This window comes from Microchirus variegatus (assembly GCF_963457635.1).
Source record: "Microchirus variegatus genome assembly, chromosome: 15".
NCBI lineage: Eukaryota > Metazoa > Chordata > Actinopteri > Pleuronectiformes > Soleidae > Microchirus > Microchirus variegatus.
Window position 1 is genome coordinate 19,792,605 of NC_139816.1, and position 22,897 is coordinate 19,815,501.

Genomic DNA, 22,897 nt, shown 5'->3' on the forward strand with positions numbered 1-22,897 from the left:
AAAGCCGAGTGAAAGGGAATATTGACTTCATGAGTTGTTTTTGACAGTGTGTCCTCCTGGTGTAAAGCAAACAGACAACTTTTTGGCTTAAACATGTAATTATGATGTTAAATTGATTGCACAGTACGATTGCAATAATAATCTTGAATAGTCCTAGGAGTCTTGTTGTTATCTTGGCCAAAAATGATGACTTGATTTGTGGCTCAATTATCCAGACAGGAACAAGGCTGCTGGCTTTTCCCCCTTGCTGTTTCAGGATAAACTTCATTCTAATACTAACATTTGACTAAGACGGTAGCAGAATGCAGTAACCACAGTCCTAGAGAGGTTGACAAAAGAAACAAAAATGACGTAACTCTTGTTCTTTGGTGGATAATTGGTGAATATTTCACATCCTTTATACAGTTTTAGTGTTGAATAACATCTTGTGTAATGAGAGTAAAGTTCATTGAGAAAAGGTGAATACAGATACAGAGTGTATTCAGACGTCAAAATGTGCTCATACAAAATATTCACATAACACTGTGTGGTAATTTTCTTTAGCTTGAAATGTACTTTTTTCAGTTTTGCCAGCAGAATCGTTAACAAGACTAATGCTCCACTTATAGAGCAGTGTAGCATCATTTGCTGAGTAAAATGATACAATTTCAGCCTTTTTCCGAGGACAGGTCACAAAGTGTGTTGTGGGAGTCAGAACAGCACTCGGTCAGCCAGGTATTCACTGAGTCACTGGTATTGATTGACAACTCAGATCAGTCATTCAGTCAATCTGTGTGCACTTTGGTATGTAGAAATGTTATCTGCTGCAGCAGCTTTGATGAAATGGAACTTTGAAGGAATGTTGAAGGATAAATGTGTGAAGAAGTAAAGACAGTAGCACTGTCGCTTCTGTTTTGACAAGAAGTGCTATGCTGGCACTGGTACAGACACTTTACTGGCTCAAATTCTTTATTTTTTTGTCTCCAGAGTGCTGATTCATTACCGTAGTGTTTTTTTAAAAAACCTGGCTATGGCTCTGTCGGTAGCCATTCTGGAGGTCATGGAACCTCATTTTATCAGCATCCAAGTCCAGTTAAAAACTCAGTTAAAGGAATGATGAGGTAGGAATCGATACACTTGTGGGATACAAAGAGGAGCAAAGGCTGTTGGGTTATTTAGTGTAGATGTCTCTGCACCCAAACAATCAAAAATAAAAAAAAAGATGAACTCAAAAGATGTATACATCCACCAAGACCCTGAGAGAGCTGAGGCAAAACTTTACTTTATAATTTACCATAGGGAATATATCTGGGAGGAAATAAATAGACATACTGACAAAGAGAAATTATTATTAAAATACCTGGTAACTACTAAAATTGTGAGACTTAATTCATGATAGGCTAAAGGCACAGGCGTGTGGTTGTTTCCGCACAAGACTGCGTCCCCATCTGTCTGGACACTGTCGACGGCGTTACATGAGTAAAACTAATAAAAACAATAAGGTGTGAGGTTGCAGCGACACATCATAATATGTTGACTGATTACTGGGGATCTCTTCCGCAGCAGTGGCAATATCTTCTCCCTGTAGTGCTGACAAAATGGCAACTGAGAGCAGCGAAGACATCCCTGCACACGAGAGCCTCACGTCTGCAGTTAATGTGGCGAAAAAATTCACTTCATCTTTGTTGTGATGCAGAACTCTGTGTTGTTAGCAACAGACGTTGTTGTTGTCGTGGTCTAAATTGTTTACACACTACCGACTCAGATGAGGCCAACTTGCCTTACTTTTATTAAACTCTGTAATAAAGTAAATTAATGACCTTGCCTCTGCACACTCCGTATTATTTTAAAAAAAACCTCTGCATCACCAGTGTAATTAAAAGATTTGGTAAAATCGACTCATTTTTTTTTCTTCTGTATACCAAGTTCTGTCTAATAGAGAACAGATTGAGTCTGAATTAGATGTCAAATCAGAGTATGTTCACTCATGCATGCTCATCAACATTTTGCAGCCGGCACAAAATCAATCCATCTGACATGCGCTGCCATGAATGAGTTACAGTGGACGTCATCAGTCTGCTATGGGGTTTTTTCCTGCAATATTTGCAGTGCAAATGGATTTTGACTGAGGTAATTTCACTGGAGTTTTTCTCACAGAAACTGTGAAAGGTTGTGTTGAAGTATCTTCTCTCTTCATTTGTTTCTTCAATAAGTGAAGTGTGCACTCTTTAAGCTGGATTGCCTTTCTATCCTATAGAAACATACAGTGGACCAAAAAGTAACCAGTGAATATTCTGTCAATTCACATTGCAGTGTAAACATAATTTGGAAACCTGTGCCTTACTGAATGCCTTAAAGCTGACCTAGACGGGAAGTTCCAATCAACACTGTTTTTTAGTGTGTATCTGCGTCATTACCTTGTTTAAGAAGCCCTGAAGTTTCAAAACAAACAGTTCAGCCACTGCTGAGAACGCTGTGTTTTATTGTAATCTCGGGCTCAGCGAGATCTCTGAAAAAACCCGGTCTGGTTACGTAAACAGCAGTTCTCCTGAACAGCAGATCGTCCTGCTCCGGGCACTAGTCCGGGTACATCCGGTTGCGTACATTGTACCGCAGAAGAAGAATAACGTCCGTTGTGGAGGTGTTTCACGAGCGACAGTGTCTTCTGACTCTGGGTCTGACTCCGGGTCAAAGTCATAAAAGGGACTGCGGCGGGGAGTCGTGAAGAAGCTATTTTTAAACACTGTTAAAACAATGTTTTGATAATGAGTAGCAGTGCATCCACCGTTCCAGAGGGGGGAGCTGTGCTTCTGAGAGCGGGTGTGCTGATTATGTCACTTCCGGGTATTGGCCAATCACAAGACAGTTGGGAAGGCTCTACGCTGGCTGGCCAATCACAACACACTCTGTCTTCTGGGTGTGAGAGTTCAGTCTGAAATTGCGACTGAGGAACAGCGTCAGAAAAGAGGGATTTCTATTGGCTAGTTTACAGCAACTAGGAGGTTTTTGACCATAATAACACGTTAATATGTAAGTAGACCTCCATAACTAACATATATGTGCAACAGGACCACTCTATGTGAGCTTTAAAAGAAACAGAACCACAATTCATGTTTAAATGTGCATGACAGTTACATCATTTTCTGCACAATGTCAAAATCTGGTGAAATTCACTTTCACCTGAAGCAGAACTTCTGGCGGTTCATTTGCAGTTCAGTATTTAGAGATGAAGAAAGCTGAGTTTCCCTCATGAGCTACAGACCTCGAGACAAACTCGAATCATTGAAGGATGATCGAAAGAAAGAAAGAAAAAGAGAGAAAGAAAGAGATCCCTTGTCTTGCCCAGGTATCCAGTGCCAGGTCACTATCTCCCCCTACTGGAGACTTACAATGTGTGCCGGAGCACACAATCAAATCATGTGCAGCAGACCATGTTAGACTGATACTGTATATATTACTTTATAGATTGCAATGTGCTGCAGGCATACTGCAGAGCATAAAGAGCTTGTTACAGAAGTTAAACTGTCACGCTCTTTGATTACAAAACAAAAGGGTAAGTCGGAATGTAAGAAGATGACTGTCATACTAACTGACATTATTTGTATTCCAGTACATAAACCTTCAAGCATTGGCACAAGAGGCCCAAAGCTGGTGGATGAAGAGAGAGAATGTGGGTGTTCAGAATTTAAAAAATAAAAAGTTTTCCTGGAAAAAACAAATGTATGTTTGTATCAGACTAACCTGAATATTGATATTGGGACTGTATAACATTATTTGTATGTGTTTTACAGTGCAGTGGCATAGCAGAAGCAAGTATTGGTTTTGCTCTTCTTCCTCTCTCCTCCTCCCTCTTGTTCTGTGTGTGTGCGCATGTGTGTGTGTGTGTGTGTGTGAGAGAGAGAGAGAGAGAGAGAGATAAACAGATATAACTTTGACCTTAAATTTTATCAAGGTCAAGTAATTGTTAGAAAGACATATTTTCCAATATAGCTACTCAAATAATAAAAGTACATCTAATCTCATACTAAATAGAATATTAATTATATTCAATAAACTTTGCTTGTCCCCAGATTGCAATTCAAGTGTTTACAGAGCATAAAAACAAACATGAACAGGGAAGAAGAAAAAAGCAAACCTTTTTAGGTACCTTTTTACTCCATCCATCCATCTTCTACCACTTTATCACCCACATGAGGGTCACGGGGGGAGCTGCGCCAATCTCAGCTGACATAGGGTGGTAGTTGCGGTACATCCTGGACAGATCACCAGTCCATCACAGGGACACACAGACATACATAAACAACCACACACTCTCACACTCATGGTGAATTTAGACTGTCCAAGTCACCTAATCCCCATAATGCATGCTTTTGGACTGTGGGAGGAAGCCGGAAGAACCCGGAGAAAACCCATGCACACGGAGAGAACATACAAACTCCATGCAGAAAGGCCCTTGTTTCAACCGGGTCACAAACACGGCTCTTCCTGCTGCAAAGGTAGCGTGCTAACCACTACACCAGCTGTGTCAACAAATAATTAATCTCTCATGAAAATCCAAAATGGAGACTTCAGTGTAATAATGTTATTTGGAAAGTGCTACCCAACCTTATTCTTAAAGGGCCTTCCCACTGTCATATGTTGTGTGTTAACATCAGTGTAATCAATGTAATGCATGTACACACACAATAGATTCCTCTAGAGCAGGGGTCACCAACGTGGTGCCCGCGGGCACCTGGTAGCCCGCAGGCAGCCAATACGGTGCCCGCGGGCTCACTTCACTTCACCTCACTTGCATGTATCCGTATGATCGCTCAGTAAAATATCTTTGATATTGTTTATAAAAACTGGTAATCGTTAGGAGTAAGCACTGGAATGAATGTGTATGCAGTTGAATGCATAATATTAATCATTTAAATGGTAAACAAACAAAAAAATATTATATGGTAGCCCTCCATATTATTTTTTACCCTTAAGGTAGCTCTCATCTCAAAAAGGTTGGTGACCCCTGCTCTAGAGTCTAGGCCACACCTCACTTCCTCACTTCCACGAGGAAAGTAAAGGCACTTTAACAGGAACTCACCCTGAACTGACCTGACTGCATTAACCATAACCTACAAACCATTTCCATCTCTACTCCACATCTCAACACCAGACTGTGGTTTACTCAATCCAACAACCAACGGTGAATGCAAGAAAATGGATGGAAAAGTCAAATGATGGTAAAGTCACCAATGAGTCAACATGCCCTGTCTGTGATGCTCCACTGGAGAGAAATGCCACATGGACTGCTCAAGAAACACTGCTGATTTCTACATATTTTCTCCAAAATGTTGTCATTTGCAATGTATTGTTCCTTATTCTAATCCTTAATCTCTTAATCCGGGTCCTGTGGACCCACTGCCCACAGAATATACAATTCTTACGTACATACACACACATTTTCATATTTTCACTTGGTTTTAAAGTATAAATAGACTGAAACATCCTGAAAACGCGGTACCTTCATTTTTTTGTATGTGCATTAAAACAAATTGGTCAAACCAAGAGTACTCGATCGAACAGTACACAGGCATAAATCTCTATTTAGAGTATTGTCTTTTTTACCTTTATTTAACCAGTTGAGTCAGTTGAGAACCAATTATCATTTACAATGAGGAGCAGGGAACTTTAGGTGTCTTTAGGTGAACTTTAGGTTGATGAAACCATTTTTGCTATATATAATAACACAACATCATGGATAACATAGCAACAAAATGTGTCACTGTTGGCTAGAAGGCGTATTCTCCTCGAGTGGAAGTCTCCCCAACACCGAGCTTGACTCGATGGATGCAGGATGTGTTGCACCATCTCACTCTTGAGAAACTGAGATTTACAATGCATGGCTCATGGCCACATTTGCAAAAGTTTGGCAACCGTTTTTCCTGCAACCATTATATATTTATTTATCTATATTATCCTTTAATCCCACCTCAATTATATGATATTACTTGATATGTAACTCCTGTAACTGCCTACCAATGCCAATATGCATTTAGCAAATAAAACTACAACATTTCTGCACTAAAATGCAAACAAAGACAACGTAAGTACTGTGCAGATTGTCAAGCCCAAGATGGCAAACTGCAACATGTGAATCTGGGCTCTGTAAATACATTTGATTTGATTTTTAAAGTATTGTAGTCTATGAATTGTGCTTATACTGAACAGCCAACGACTGCACTTCTCACCTCATCCGTCATTCAGTATAAGTAAAAACCTAAAGTACGTAGATATAAATATTGCATCAAGCAGCAACTATAATGAGCTGCTTTTGCTCAAACAGAGTGCTGCTGTAGTGTTATACTGTAAAACCCACTAAAAAACAAGACCGTTCATGAGCATAAAATCGAATCAATAAAGAGGATATCACTGGAAAGAATATGAGGTGATGTTACACTGCATAAGACAGCCTAAAGTGAAGAAACTCTCAAGATCTATGGTTAGAGCTGATGCCAAGTGCCAAAGATACTGCATGATTTGCACATTGATTTTCCTTAAAGACATGTCAAGTATAAGGGCATGTTTGATCAATACAAGATTAGATTGTTCAGCTTATTAAATAGGAATATTTTAGCTTTTCTTTGTGCCATATAACTTCATCTTTTGAAGTGGAAACAAACGATCAAACTTTTTCAATATTTTCGACATTTTATGGACCAAACAAAGGATTCATCAAGGAAAAAAATCTTAACATAATAATAACCTTAATCAATTATTAAAATCATTTTTAGTTGCAGAAGTCCCAAGGCATTCCCAAACACAAGCCAGCTTGGAGATGTAATCTCTCCAGCGAGTCCTGGGTCTCCTCCTCCATGCCTGAAACACCTCCCCAGGCATCTGAGAGGCATCTTGGCCAGATGCCCGAACCACCTCAGCTGGCTCCTCAATTGCAGAGGATACTTAAAATCTACCACACGGGACAGGGGCTCCTCCCTGACCTGCACTCCACCCTTTCCCGGGTGTTGACCATGACCTAAGACTTAGAGGTGCCGATTCTTTTGCCAGCCACTTCACACTCAGCTGCAAACCACCCCAGAGCAAGATGGAGGTCGCTGTTCGATGATGCCAGCTGGACCACGTCATCTGCAAAAAGCAGAGACGGAATCCTAATGGCACCAAACTCGACACTCTCCACCACTTAAAAGTTATGAACAAAAGCGGTTGTTAAAGGGAAACTTTGGCAGAGTCCAACCCTAACTGGAAATGAGTTTGACTTACTGCCAACAATGTGAGCCAGACTCTGACTCTGAGTACAGAGATTGGACAGCCCATATAGGGAGCCATCCACGGACATAATGCCTTCACCAGATCCATAAAACACATGTGGACAAACACCCGTGTTCTCAAGCATAAGGGAAGGTATAGAGCTGGTCCAGTGTTCCACAACCAGGATGAAAACTGAAATGTTCCTCCTGAAATCGAGGTTGGACTAACAGCTGGACTCTCCTCTCCAGCTCAGAGTGTGTACAGTATATAAAGGATTATCCGTCATACATGTGGGTTTGTTCCGCAAGATATTTCGGTGCTGTGTCCACCCCTGCTGGGTTCATCTTCTGCTGACACAGCAAAGCAGTGAAGACAAAGTGGAACGAGTCATAAACCTTTGGTGACATGCATCCCATAAATGTCTGCTGCGTGATTAATGTGTATCTGTCTTTTTCTTTAGAGGTGAACACTGTTATGATATTCATACGCTGGTTCCTGTTCCTGTACATTTATTTTGTTGGGGTTTGTGAGCTCCTACACAGCAGGTTTTAAAGTTTTGTGCGATGTTTAAAGTTTTGTGTCGGCTTGTGTATTTTATTATGTCCAACCCGTTCTCCTGTGCTCTTTTTGTTTATCAGCTGAGGCGCCTGAAGTTAGACTCGACCGAGTGCTGTTCCACAAATATGCCTCAGTAAAAGCGAGAGAGAAAAGAGACATAAATAGAGGAGGAAGCAGGAAAGTAAAGCAGGATAGTGAGTATGTGCAGGGTTTGTCTCTAGTGATTCTGTGTCCTAGCACTATCCTAGATGAAGAGAGAGAGCGAGAGAGAGAGAGAGTGAGAGAGAGGCAGGGAAGATTAAGGGGTCAGTCCAGGGATTGTCCTGGAAAGGAAAGGAACTATGTACTGTGTATGAGCGTGCGCGTGTGTGTGTGTGTGTGTATGCACTGTATGTGTGTGTCTGTGTGTGTGCGTGTTCGCTTTGAGGGTCATTTTTGTCATCGTGCACAGAGAGAGGACATTATAATAAACCACACACAGCCATGAGCAGGACAACCTTCTTCGAGGTAAGTCTGCTGTCTGTTACGGGGTCCAGAATATACAGTTAACTGTCCACAGACATTATAATGTAAGGTCTGACTTGAGTTCAGGACTTATTTAAAATTTATTTTGTATCATTAGAGTCTAGCAATGAATGATTTTGTTTGTCTAACTCACTACAAAACTGACATGAACCTACAAAGTTTTGACTAGTTTGTAAACTTGATAATGCTCAAACTCCAAATGCAACATTTTTACGAAAAAGAAAAAGAGTTTCTGTAGATCTTTGGAGGAGTCAAGATCATCATGCCAGCGTATTAATTATTGTTTTCTTCTCATTCTACTGGACCTAAAAATCAGACTCTCTTTAATTTCATGGAGTTGGGATAAACTCTAACCTCACAACCACCAGACCTGTAATTTAACAGGTGCCAGTTATTAGATAGAAACGTATTTTGCACGGGAGACCTGGCCAAGACAACACCTGAGAGAAAAGTTGTCTAGTACATTCAGGTAGGAAGTGTTCTTCTACGGTCATTGAGTCTGTACTACAGTTCTGCTCTGCCATTGTGTGCTGTTACAGCCATCCTTCCATTCAAGCATGTGGCCCTTTTTTTTTTTATTTCTATTGTTGTGATCAACTTCAAGATGTCTTTGTCCACAGTGCCACATCTCACACTGCACACAATACCTGCTGTCACGGTGCTTACAAGGTAGTGCTGCAGTGAGATCCGGTAAACGTGTGTTCAATCCCAGTTACCTGGTGTTCAGTGGTGCGTGTAATGGCTTGTTTTAATCAGATGAGGTTCAGATATTCGTAGAAAAAAACACGTTTGTGAACAAATCGCTTTCAAGTGAACGCAATGAATCGAGGAGAGAGATTGTCAACACCGAACATTTATTTATTTGTATTTGCCACAAGTTTTTGGAAGGATAAGGTTATTTTCAATCTTTTTAATATCTAAATCAGATATTGTTCATCTGAGGCATCTTATCTGCGACTGGTATTAGTTTCTTAGCATCTCACGCTCCCTCTCCTCACCAGCTGCTCTTTTTCCCCAGGTGTCATTTCTCTGTGACAGCTCCTGGCATAGGCTCACCTTAAAGCAGAACTAGACCGGAAGTTCCAATTAACACTGTGTATCTGCGTCATTACCCTGTGTAAGAAGCCCTGAAGTTCAGGGCACTGCTGAGAACGCTGTGTTTTATTGTAATCTCGGGCTCAGCGAGATCTCTGAAAATCCCATTATAGTTACGTAAACAGCGGTTCTCCGGAACAGCCGATCGTCCTGCTCCGGGCACTAGTCCGGGCACATCCGGTGGCGTACATTGAACCGCAGAAGAAGAATAATGTCCGTTGTGGAGGTGTTTCACGAGCGACAGTGTCTTCTGACTCTGGGTCAAAGTCATAAAAGGGACTGCGGCGGGGAGTCGTGAAGAAGCTATTTTTAAACACTGTTAAAACAATGTTTTGATAATGAGTAGCTGTGCATCCACCGTTCCAGAGGGGGGAGCTGCGCTTCTGAGAGCGGGTGTGCTGATTATGTCACTTCCGGGTTGAGAGATATGAGTCTCAAATCTCGCGGCATGGAAACACCATCAGAAAAGAGGATTTATATCGGCTCGTTTACAGCAACTAGGAGGTTTTTGACCATAAAAACAAGTTAATGTATGTAAGTAGACCTCCATAACTAACATATATGTGCAACACGACCACTCTATGTGAGCTCTAAATGTTTCACACCTGGACTTTGCTCTTTAGCTCTTCTGTGGTTTGAGGAAATATAGTGAGACACTCTGGCCCACTTTACATTGCACTAGTGTGGACCCTAGCTGCTTCATGAGCACTTCCTCTTCCTATATCAGCTTTTCAGCCTCAGCAGGCTTTTCACTTACCTCAGTTGACTTTGTAAGAGGTTAAGTTTGCTGTTGAAGAGCCCAAATATCCTACTTCAGATATGAAATCTCCTCACGGACATAAAAGGGAGCAGAGGCTCTTCACAGTGTTCTGCCAGAGCCCACGTGCTTCAAAAATAGAATTATACTTCATTACTTTATCTCTCCTATGGAAACAAATCACAAAGTGTTCTTAATAGCTTTTTATCTCCATATTATTCCCACATTTTATACAAAGTCTGGTTTGGTTCAATGTTGACGTGTTGATGACACTGACTGTGTCAACAAAATCACTAATAAATAAACAAATAAAAATAACCCGTGGTTGAACCTCATTTCTGACCCCAGGGTTATAAAAGAAGTCTTTGGAAATAGTGTGTGACTTTGTCAATGAAAATCCTAAAGAGCTCATTCAAAAAATATTTATAGAGTTGTAAAAGTTTGTTTATGGCGAATGTGCAATAAATAAATGAACAGGTATCATAATCCTGTCATGTTCAGTATAAATGAGATTAAGTGCTTTTATCACTGCTGTAATCTGGAGTTAAGTACAAAAAAATATTTTTGAAGTGAATAGAGAGTTATGGTTTTGGTGTAAAAATAGCTCCACACCTGGCAACAGACTTGTTCTAAACAAATCATTTACTGGGGTTGCTGACAAGATTCCCCACTAGTGACTCTTTGAATTTAGTTTATCGTTAGTTGTGGAATATTTCGGGCCAACTGTCAACTGGCAGCGTGCAGAGAGGGACAGCTTGGTCCATATCAGGTTACTTTCCTTGATTGAAAGAGAAGCTCTGTCTAATTTGAGTGGGTGTGAAAGCAAAGAGGAAACTCCGGGCAGCCGTATGCAGATAATCACCTTCAACAGCATGCTTGGAGATTGAATAATGAGCCTGTGGTTCAAGAGCAGCCATTACACTCTTCAGCTTTCACATTTAGAGGAGCTGTTATGGCTATGCTTAAATCATTTTTAAGTACACCGTGCATATAAAGAATGAAAACAATATTCCCCTTGCAATTGTACACCAATCCCTCAAGCACGTAGTGTACATGCTCTGTATGACCTGTGCTGACTGCACAGGTCATACAGAGGCCCCATGAGATAAGAGGGGCATCTGATAATTAGATTTACAAGGGCACAGCACAACTGAGTGCACAGCACTTTTCAACACACAGCCATAATGACACCCTTGATGCTCTTCTCAAACATAACATGTGTCCTGAGAATGTAGCTGGGAGGTTGGCAGATGGAAAGCAAAACAAATCCATCTTCTCAGATGACCTCTACTGAAGATGTGCAAATAGTGGAGTAGATTACTCATATGTATTATCTAGGACTGTGATGTTGCTGAAGCTTTATTTTAGGAGGGGATTTGCTTATAATTTATTATTATATGAAAGTGTGACTTTACAACAGCAAAACTGCCACAAAGACAAACTGAGACGGAAGTGGTATCAAAAATACAGAAAACAAGACTTAAACATGAACTTTTTGCAGTGCCAACATATATCTCTTCCTCCCTCTTTCTCTTTCTTGATCTCTCTCTCTCTCTCTCTCAGCTGTGCACTCAGCAAATCTTTAGGCATCCATTAGCAGGTTATTACACTGTCCAGTATGGGAGCCAATTTAGCAGGGACAGCTCTGCTGAGCAGCACACTACGGAGGGCTTTCAGGGCAAATTGTGGGCCGCCACCCACCATCCTCTGTGCATATGCTGTACATCACCACTGACACGGTCTAATTAAGATGAAAAAGAGGTGGGCTCGACAGCTGCGGGACAACACGACTCCCTTTTATTGCCCAGCCTCAATACCCAGATTGAGATCGAGATTATTGTACTCGTGTTAATAAGAAGTATGAAAGATAGACCTAGTTTTTGTAATGAATTGATGGATGTGAATGTCTCTTCAATTTTTGTGTGGGTACATGTTGTGTTTTCCTCAGGTGGAGGTCCTGGATGCAAACACAAGAGAGCTGCTTTGTTTTTTAGATAAGGTATGTTGACAACAGGGTCACACGGCAGAGTAGTGTCTCGCACTGTTTCCTGTCCAGTTCCCCCCACATTTCAAAAACATGCAGCGGTTAATTGGACACTCTGAATTGACCGTAGGTGTAAATGTGAGAGTGAATGGTTGTCTGTCTCTGTATGTTGACTCTGAGATGGACTGGTGACCTGCCCAGGGTGTAGCCTGCCATGTCAGCTGGGATTGGCTCCAGCTCCCCACAATTCTCATGTGGAGGATAAAGCAGTAAACAAAATGAATGAATGAATGAATGAATGAATGCCAACAACACAGAACCAAATATGTTCCAAACATAAGCCAAAGTTTTGATTTTCCACAGTCTGAGCCTATTTTTCACATCAATTGCTTCATTTTGAATATATCACATTTTTGTACTTCTCTTCAGGTGGAACCTTACTCAACAATAGGAGACATCAAAAGCCTTTTTCACAAATCATGTGAGTGTTTGTTTGTTTCATTTCATTTTCCGGTTCTAACACTATTTGAATGTAAAACAAGCTGGATATATGAGTCAAAAAATATTGTTCTGTAATCATCATAAAACAATAGTTTTATTAGTATTAGTAGTCAGTTATTTATTGTGAGCTAAATCTTCAGATGACATGGTTCCTAAATGATAATGCTTGGTGGATCAGTGCAGTGGATGCATCACATTTTGATAACATCTCTGACCACGTAATGTTTGACAAGAGGTCATCGCTTCCATCAGTGCAACACAGCTTATTTCCATTGTGATCAATTATCACTGGGCCAGTGGCCAAACTATCTCTGTGTGTGTGTGTCTCTATCTCTCTCTCTGTATGTATGCAGATCCTCACTGGTATCCAGCAAGACAGGCACTGAAGCTCAACCCTAGTAAGTAGCCATGTAATGTCATTTTAAGTGTTTCATAAACAAGCTGGACATATCAGTGACAAGTGGCAACTGGTCATGACGTCACCAATAAGACTCTGATTTCGGATTTGAGGTTTTGCAACCTGGAACTTCACCTGCAGCCAGGTGACACCAGGTATCAACCCATTGGTGCTGTGCTTTATCATTACAATTGCTTCTAAATGGAAACATTCATCCATCCATCTTGTACCGCTTTATCCTCCACATGAGGGAAACGGGGGATGCTGTGCTAATTTCAGATCGCCAGTCCATCAGAGAGCTACATGTGGACACAAAGAACTATTTACTCTTACACTCACACCTACTGTCAATTTTAACATGTCCAATTTCCCCATATTGCATGTTTGAAACCAGAGAACCCAGAGATAATCCATGCACACAGGGAGAACATGCAAACTCCATGCAGAAAGGCTAAATGGAAACATAATTTACTAAATTGACATTGTACACTTGAAGAAATTGGACTAGTGATTGAGATCACTAACTAATCAGGAGAATGTTGATGGACTTTAGAAGTCCAGTAAGAAGTAGACTCATTCAAACAGATTATTTTTGCAACATGCACAGTCGCCCTCTGGTGGCCATTAAATATATCCTTACGTCCTGGTTGGCCTCACTGAGCAAACTGGAATATGTCCCTTTTTATATGAGTTCTATGGTCAGCACATACTTTACTCACCTTTAGGGAATGTGTTCTCTTGCAGCCAAGTCGGAACCTAGGGTTACAACATGAGATTGAGGATGAGGTTTAGTTTCAAAATACAGATTCAAGAAGAGTTTGTTGTGATACACTATAGTTGGGATCGTTAGGAAGTTAAATTAAAGTTAGGCATGAATTTGTTTAAAGTGGTTTGCATTGTTAAAAATAAAAATGGGACAGAGATGGTTGTGCACGAAGAGTCCCTTCTACAGCAAGTGAGCTGTCAGTAATTTTCCAGGCTGCTGGTATTATTTGACTCTGAAGCTAATTGGACTATTACATAAATTACCTGCATGGATGTTCAGAAAAGACAGATGTCAAGGTTAAAACAGACCTATTTGCAGATTTTCCCACACATTGTAATCACAGACAGACATAAGAATAAATGGGTGAATTTAATATGATATTTTGAAATTAAATGAAATTGCGACAGAACATTTTACAGTCTTTGTTCTGACCTTCACTACTGAGGTGAGCAAATCCCATTAAGAGCAGAACACCTCTTTACAGAGCGACATCACTGTGGAAAAGAGCATTGTCTATTGTTCCTTTGTTTTCATCATAAAAGAGAGACTAATTAATGTGCATTCCATTTCCATTCATTCCGGTCAAAGATAAAAGAGGAACGGCAAGTGCAGCACGTTAAAAAAAAATACATCTTTGGTATGATGTAGCAGGGCCTTTGTTTGGAATGAGGTGTATCTTGTTACTGAAAAGCACAAAGTAGATATTTGGGTAAAAAGCTATCTGGGCCAGTGTCCCCAAAGGATGTACTAAAAATGTCATCCAATTAGTACAAGCTATTATATGTGGCTGTGCCCTCATGAGCTTCCACGTACAGAGAACGTGTGCAGAAAGACTGATCAGGACTTCATCGCACACATTATGAAACATCTGTTTATTCACAGTTTGCACTCCACTAGCACATTTACATATTGCAACCCACAAGAGACGGCAATCCAAATCTCAATCCTAAAAGAAGCCTGATATACTAGTGATCCGCATTTCATAGAATGTGTCAATAACGTGTGTTTTTTTTCCTCTTTCAGAGGGAAAATTACTTAGAGATGATGAAATATTACAGAATTTACCTGTTGGGACCTGTGCCATCATGTACTTCCGTGATCTTGGTCCACAGTTAGGATGGACTATGGTAAGAGGAGCACAGCCATTCCCCCTTTATCATAATCAGTTTCTCGCATTGCATGATTTAAGACTAAGAATACAAAATAAAGGTTTCTTAAATATATTCAGGATGCATCAGGATTCAGTTTGTTTCTCCTCTGTTGTTTTCAGGTGTTTTTGGCAGAGTACATTGGACCCCTGCTCACCTACCTCCTCTTCTATTTCCGAGTGCCGTACATGTATTCGCACATATATGTCTTTACCTCCAGTCCTCATTCTGTTGTCACGTAAGTGGGAAAACAAAATCTGCACAGGCCATAAGACCACGCCGTAAACAATATCCAGCCAGTCGGCTTACAAGCTCACCCAATGCTATTAGGAGCACAGTGGCGAAAACATCCAGCGGTGGATAATTTGTTTACTGGTCGCAGATTTATTTATCGAGTAGGAAAATATCTTGTTGTGATAGCAAAGCAGTACACTGTAAAACTGCAAGCTCTGCAACTACACTATAAAATCTATCTCCTCCCTCCTCCCCTCTGTGTATCAGCCGAGCCTGTGTCTGTCATACCGTCCACTACATGAAGAGATTGATAGAGACTATCTTTGTTCATCGTTTCTCTCACGGGACCATGCCTCTCAGGATAATAGTCAGGGTGAGGACATGACTACTCTTCAACAAAAACGCTGCGCTCAGGTCTTTTATAATGTGCGGCCTTGTTTTCCCTCCTAACATTGAAGCTGCTGTGATGCTGAGTTTAGCTCAAGCTCATATTCACGTCTCTCTATGCATTCATGCATAAATATGTTTATTTCTTTTTTTCAGAATTGTGCTTATTACTGGGGTTTCTCTGCTTGGTTGGCTTACTATGTCAACCACCCACTTTATACACCCCCAGGTAAGTCCACCCATGCACGTTCACACACAGACACACACACATAATGTTGTGTGTTAATCCCTGGCTGTCTGTCTTCACAGCATATGGAGACCTACAGGTCAACTTTGCACTTGTAATATTTGCGGTGCGTATTCTGACGTCATAAATTCATACGTTGCATTATTTACCACGACGACTGTATAAAGTTAAACATTTCTGCTCCAGATATGTGAAGTTGGAAACTTCTCCATCCACTTGACGCTGAGTAGTCTAAAAGGAGATGGTGAGTTGTGCAGCTACGATGAGTATAAAAGACTGTTAATGCTATTGATCCACCAATAAGATGTTAATGTTATCTGAAACTGTTTCTCAGGAGCCAGGAGCAGAAGGTACCCAATCCCAACAAAGAACCCCTTCACATGGCTTTTCTTCTTTGTATCCTGTCCAAATTATACATATGAGGTAAATTAAAGCTTTACAGTGATTTATCTTGGCGATGAGTGTCACGTGTTATTAAATAAATAATAATTACAAACATACTGCAGGTTGGAGCTTGGGTGAGCTTCTCCATCATGACGCAGTGTCTGCCAGGTATGCTAAGAAATTCAGTGTTAAGCATTATTAGCAGTTTTAAATACTCCGAATAAATGTGATTCTCTCTGTTATTTTTTCTTCCAGTTGCTTTTTACACATTATTGGGGTTTATTCAAATGACCATCTGGGCCAAAGGGAAGCACAAAGCCTACAGCAGGGAGTTCAAGGATTATCCAAGATTCCGAATGGCCATTATTCCCCTGATTCTCTGAAACAGTGAACAATGAAGCTGCCACTGCTGAGTCCAGCACTATGCAATTTTTATTAATGAATGAGGAGGAGTGGGATTGAAAGCAATAATATCAATAGCAATATACTGAATCATTTAATAGTGGGTTTATTTTACAATTAAACAATTTTGAATGGGAAAGATGGGATCTTCATATAGAATTTAAGATAAGAGATTATTCTAGATAAATTCTGATTGTTGCTGTCATGTTTTCTATGCTGTGTCAATAATGGTTACACTTAATAACGGTCGTGTTGGTTATTGTGTGCTTATGTTATTAACTATGTTAAGTAAAATAATTAAGATATATAGTTTTATTATAAAACGCCTAAGGCAGAAAATGAGTAAATTTAAAATTGTATAATTTGAGGGTGGATTGTAGAGAAAACAGACATTTAATTATGCTATTGATAGGTATTATGTCAGATTATGTGTAACTTTATCAGGTATACAGCAAATAATGCTGTGGTTTTCCAGTACTGTCTTTCAAATCTCAGGTTTTATTATACATGTTTTCCAAGAGAATGTAAGGCATCTGAGGTCCTACACTACGTGTGAATAAAGCCTCGCATCTTAAGCAAAAGTTCAACTTTATTTCCTTTTTATATTTAACTTTTATGACAGTGACTTTTCCGACTAACACCAGTTACTGGTGAAATGATAAAGCACAAAGCATGAACAACACATTAGTGGAATAAAAATGTCAAATGACATTGTAATGAATACCAGGGAAGTTATTAGCTATACAACAGGAGCAGATGGCCAAAAATCTTTCAGTCAAAGCTGCATAATAAAGTGCTAAAGATGCTACGCTTCTCTGACTGCTTATTTCACATGTCTAAAGAAGGCAAAAAATATATCATTTTGCTTGGCATTTGGAGCAAATAACACTGGATCTATGCTTTTTTTTGCACGAGTCAAGTCAAGCTTCATTACAACTAGATATCAAAGCATTTTTAGACATGTCATCGCTCAAATTTATGATCCAAGACATAAATCTAAAAGCTCTGTTTCATTTACTTTGAAAGGCCTACAAGGTGAGCAGAAAGTGGAACATACAGCAGGCACATAGATGTTCCACACTGTCCAGATTCAAAGCCCTCTAACCCAGAGCGAAGGGCAGTGTGTGTCGCACACGATAAATCATAACTTAAATCAGACACATGACCTATCTATCGGCATGCCTCCTTCTAAGACTGCATTTCAAGGCCTACAATGATAAGTGCAGTCTTCTTTTCATGTCAAGGTTATCCTTCATGTCCTTTAGTTTCCCCAACCTTATTATACGCACCAGTTATTTGTCTCAATGAGGCCAGAGCCAGTAGTTTGTAATGACACTAAAAACCAACAACTCTCCTCTTGTTGAAGTGTTTACTTCCGCAAAGACTCGATGGGTGTGGAGTCAATATATCGTTGTGCTCCAGCAGCTTTTGGATGCAACACAATGGTGTCATCTTCTCTTGACTGTTGCTTGGCAAAATTTACAAACACCTAAAGAAACAATAAAATAGCAAAATGTATGACATATAATGCAAAAAAGGATGAAAATCTACGAAATTAAAGAAATGAAACACCTACATGTTAAAATTCACATTTCATGATGGTTTTAAGGAGTTTTAGTCTTTGTTTATGTACCTGGTCGAGAGTGGTCTGTGACACTGTGTAGTCCTCTATGTTTAGCTTGTCCTTGTTTGCCAGGACCATCTGAAAGATCCGAGCCAGGGAGGAGGAGGAGATCTTGTACTGCAGAGTGTTGTAGTGTTTCTCTACCTGGATACAACCAGGGAATGTGCTCTCCATGAACGCTTCACCAGGGTTCAGGTCCGGGACCACACCGGGCTTCGCTGCCCTGATCTTCATGGTCACCACGTACCCGTCACCGAATCTACATGATGGTTGATGCGAAATCAAGCAAAGGCAAATATCAGATATTTCACGGAATGCTGATTTGATTTTGTCTGATCAGCAACTTGGGGTGAAGGGAAAAAATATCTAACTTGTATTTGAGATGCTGAATGGTCCCCAAACACTTGAAGGATCCATTAACCATGATGGCTGATCGAGTGCACAGTGCCTCACACTCCTCCATGCTGCGGAGATGAAATGGAGAATTTAATTCCGTGCTCACTGCACAGTACGGTATTAAGATGGCAGTATATCAGCAAGTAATAGCAGATAAATGTGCTCAAATATCTATAAATATTTTCATTTAAATGTCCCCTGTGGCAATTAATATGACTGTGAGCTACTTTAAACTACTTTCCACTGGTATATAGTTGACAACAGTAAGATGAGGAAAAACCAAGTTCAGGATATTGAAGAAGTTTACCTAAAACTATGAAGCCGTGCAGGAATAAGCAGGAATATTGTTTTTTTGTTTTGTTGTTGAAACTGTTAATAACTTGATGGATGAACTGTTACCTGTGAGACGTGAGAACCACAGCTCGTCTGTCCTGAATAACACTCATAATAGAGTTCCAGAGGAAGCGTCTGGATAGAGGGTCCATGCCTGTAGTGGGCTCATCCTGACGTGTTGTAAGTAAAGCAAATAATGCATTTGTATATTGATAGAACATACATTGAAGTGACTGTAAGTCTTGTTCTCAACCTATAACAACTTGTGTGTTGGTCTCACCAGCAGCACCAGTGAAGGGCAACCAATCATTGCAATGGCTGTGGAGAGTTTCCTCCTGTTACCTCCGCTGTAAGTCCCAGCACTTTGACCTGCACACTCTGAGAGACCCAGTTTCTGGATGGCCCACTCTGCAACCTGGGAATGACGAGGATAAAAAAAGGTTGTACAATGTGCCATGTGAGTGCATGCCTAGTAGACATGGGGGTTACCGAGTAAGACTTTTGTCTATTTCCCTCACCCTGCTAATCTCTGATTCTGGGACTCCACGCAGGCGGGCGTAAAGATGTAAATGTTCTCTGCCTGTCAGCAGCTCGTCCATGGCGTCAAACTGAGGGCAGTATCCCATGTTCTGATGAACGTCCAGGATGTTGGTTAGAATGCTGCCAGTGAAACATAGAGCAAACAAGCAAATATGAGAAAGAGTTCTCTGTGACATAATTATAAGAAAAATTGACAATCGTATCACCACCTCTAAATACCAGTTTTAATATAAATGGTTTATTTAAATGTCTTAAATAACTCTAAATAGTTATTCACTCAGAGAATTACTAATTATGGCATTCTCTTTTTGCGAGATGGAAGTTGTGAGGGAAATGCATAACCCTCAGTGATTCTTTAGCACTGTTAAATATTATATTTATTATAAAAGAGTCATTTCTAATTGAACATCCAGCTATTTGGATCTAGCTACTGTACAGAGTGAGCTTATTTCATGATTAGCTCCAAAAGAAAGCTATTGTGTTCATTCCTTGGCAGTAAGAAGTCAATATTCCAGAGCGTTTGTGTCTTCCTGATTCAAAAGAAATATGTCAAAGGTCATTCGACAGATGATGTGTCATCTTAAGGACAGAAGTGGAGGTCGGGTCAGGCCATGTCGTGTCCTGTCTTGATATTCTAATCCACCAAGAATATTCTAATAATGTCCTTCACTTTAAGAAAAACTAATGCAAGTACTCATGGTTTAAAATGGAGTTACCTTTACTAATAGTTGCAAAGTTGTTATTGAACTATGTTAAAGTTAAAAGAATATTAAATTAAATAACCCGGTATCCCAGTATACACTATACTGCAATAGGTGTTTACTTTTGGCCTGCAGCACATTATAGAGTCTGATTATTTCCAAGGGAAATTGTTTGAGCATCCTTCATCTATCAAAAAATAGGGAAATGGGAAATCACCGTGTTAGCTTTTTTCTACAAACAGCATTTTATTACTAACCTGTGTCCAGCAACAGAGGCGTCTCCTGAGGTGACATCAATGTCCCCCGTCAGCATTTTAAATGTGGTGGTCTTGCCTGCTCCGTTTACTCCCAGGAGACCAAAGCACTGCCAAGGATCACAAGAAAATACAGTAAATGACTAAAATATGAGCAGAGGATTCTCTGTGTGCTGATGAATTCTATCAGTTTAAGTTAACAGACCTCTCCAGGTGATACTCCGAGACAGATTCGGTCCACAGCAGGAATGATTGTCCCAGTGTATGTCTGACAAAGTAACATGAATATGTTTAAATATGCGAAGTTGTTTTTGTTAAATGGTCGATTATATTAAGAGGGGGGAAAAAAAGCTTCACCTTGGACAGGTCTCTTATGCGTAAAATATTGTTTGTTTCTCCACTTTGGCAGACGCGCTCCCTTTCATCAGCCACATCTACATCTTCGTCCAGAACTTGACGCTCTGGGGCATCTGAGATCCTGCTAATGGAAAACCGTTAAGCAAATCAACTGATGCAGCAGTTTAATCTGGAATAAAGGAGCTTCCCTTGGATTTAAAGGTCAGGTAAAGTTGGGATCCCAATGTAAACTTCAAACTCACCAGTGATCGAGGAAGAAGCGATACTGGAAAAGAATATTGAGGATAAAATAGACAAATCCCTCAACTGCCATGCAGAACAGGTTCTTTCCAATGAAGTCCCAATCGTAGGGATCTGGACTGTAGTCCTCACCTGAGGAAACAAACACACCAGCCAGTGATTAGATTTTACTTTTTAAGAGTGTTTGCTATGTTTCCTCATTGTGTGAAAGTTTTCAATTGACAAAAAAATTATTTCCTGTGTGTTTCCTGAATTCAGAATGGATGTTTAGCTGATCGTGACTATACATCACCAATAAATTCAAATATTACTTATTTTGCCATTTCGAGCACTGTGTCAGTGTGTTTTGTCGTTACCAAAGCGAGCGTAGACATCAGTAACAGCCTGGTTCATGGCCATGTCTATGAGACCCCGGCCCAGACAGTAATGGGGGAAGATGAGCAGCAAGGTCTTTAACAGCTGATTTAATTTGTACAAAGCCTGGGGGAAAAAAATAGCACATTCGTAAAACGAGGATGGTTTGAAAGACGGATGCAGAACTTAAGAGACAGGAGAAGATCGGGTCTTACTGTGGTTCCCTCGAAAAGGTCCAGGATAAAGGTGACAGCGCTGCTGTTGATCCCAATGAAGAGGTTGATACATGACAGAGAGACGTAAGCTGTGCTGGGGACGCTGAATATGTAGGACATGGGGTACATCATAGGGGTCACAGACCAGCTGAGAGAGAATAATGAAGACAAACATCTGTTAACCACAAATGTCACACTATAATACAACACACAAAATATGAATATGAATATTATTAGTCTGTAAATCTTAGCAAAACAGTTGTTATTTCTGCTTGTTAATCCACCTGAGTAAAAAGAGGACATACTAAGACAACATTTATAGTATGTGGTGTTATTATATTGAATAAATTATTGTCTGCCTTGAGGCCTTAGAATGACCTTAGACAATTAACTAGAGGTTAATAACCTCAAATATTTAGCACTAAACATTCTGCAAGATACAACAGTTGAATTGTATATTTGTGGTGAAAAAGCAAATATAAGAGAGATTATACAACAGCAGCATTTGGGGATTAACAATCTAATCCAAGAAAGAACCACAGTGGACCAAGGCAATAAAACAAAAATAAATGAAAAGACATAAAACTTGAATGGAAGTAACAGCCATACAATAACACAATGAAAACAAAAATAAAATTATGTAAATAACTTAGGACTTAGGAAACAACTTAGTGTCAAGGGCCAATCAAAAGAGAATTATAGTGGATTTAATGAGTAAAATTATATAATTGTATAGGATTGCTGATAGTTTTTGGCTGTGGCCAACGAGTCTGAGCAAGGGAATAAACTCACATGAGAAAATCTACCTATTTGTCTGTGTGTGTTAGACAAAAGTCAAAATCAATAAAGAAATCTACTTGTTTGATCAACGTGGAAACGGAAAGAAAAACATAGAAATAGTTCTGCATTACCCTCTTGTTAAAAGTAAGGCACTTAATAAAGAATCAGCTCAAGCTGGAGGCTCTACATTTTCTTTAGCAACAGAGAGGTAATGTGTTTTATTGTGTTTGGATAAAAATGTGAAACTACTGAAGCAATGTTTTTTATCCAAATCAGTCTAAATTCATGAACGTATATGTTGACTTTTGGGAAATGTGTTTCTCTAAGTGTTAGATATGTCCTTACCCATAAAGCAAGAGCAGGGCAACAAGCGGCTCCAGGTTGGTTGGTGAGGTGAAGCACTTTTTATCAAAAAAGATGAATATCTGCACCACCATTGCTGCACTGATGGAATAATTCACCTGGAGAGAGCCCACACGCGCACAGTTTTAATG

At 40.0% G+C, this 22,897-nt stretch overlaps 2 protein-coding genes across 2 annotated transcripts in view; one reads left to right on the forward strand and one right to left on the reverse strand.

Moving 5' to 3' along the window:
* Window positions 1–8,265: 8,265 nt before the first annotated feature.
* Window positions 8,266–16,590, forward strand: tecrl2a (trans-2,3-enoyl-CoA reductase-like 2a; the record flags this gene model as incomplete). The annotated part of the gene is made up of 13 exons (XM_083901305.1): window positions 8,266–8,289; window positions 12,108–12,158; window positions 12,573–12,624; window positions 12,998–13,042; window positions 14,831–14,934; window positions 15,078–15,193; window positions 15,457–15,562; window positions 15,733–15,805; window positions 15,886–15,929; window positions 16,010–16,067; window positions 16,158–16,246; window positions 16,330–16,375; window positions 16,463–16,590. 13 exons carry the CDS (start codon window positions 8,266–8,268, stop codon window positions 16,588–16,590), a joined length of 936 nt encoding a protein of 311 aa, XP_083757431.1.
* Window positions 16,591–17,978: 1,388 nt separating this feature from the next.
* Window positions 17,979–22,897, reverse strand: part of abca4a (ATP-binding cassette, sub-family A (ABC1), member 4a) — a gene marked incomplete at both ends in the record, with an annotated part of 29,414 nt that continues 24,495 nt past the window's right edge. The window contains 13 exons of the mRNA XM_083901790.1: window positions 17,979–18,098; window positions 18,243–18,492; window positions 18,605–18,697; window positions 19,029–19,132; window positions 19,243–19,377; window positions 19,481–19,622; window positions 20,461–20,567; window positions 20,663–20,725; window positions 20,815–20,935; window positions 21,057–21,186; window positions 21,411–21,534; window positions 21,624–21,771; window positions 22,749–22,864. Of these exons, the coding sequence (XP_083757916.1) occupies window positions 17,979–18,098; window positions 18,243–18,492; window positions 18,605–18,697; window positions 19,029–19,132; window positions 19,243–19,377; window positions 19,481–19,622; window positions 20,461–20,567; window positions 20,663–20,725; window positions 20,815–20,935; window positions 21,057–21,186; window positions 21,411–21,534; window positions 21,624–21,771; window positions 22,749–22,864 (1,653 nt within the window). The remainder of the gene's footprint in view (window positions 18,099–18,242; window positions 18,493–18,604; window positions 18,698–19,028; window positions 19,133–19,242; window positions 19,378–19,480; window positions 19,623–20,460; window positions 20,568–20,662; window positions 20,726–20,814; window positions 20,936–21,056; window positions 21,187–21,410; window positions 21,535–21,623; window positions 21,772–22,748; window positions 22,865–22,897) is intronic.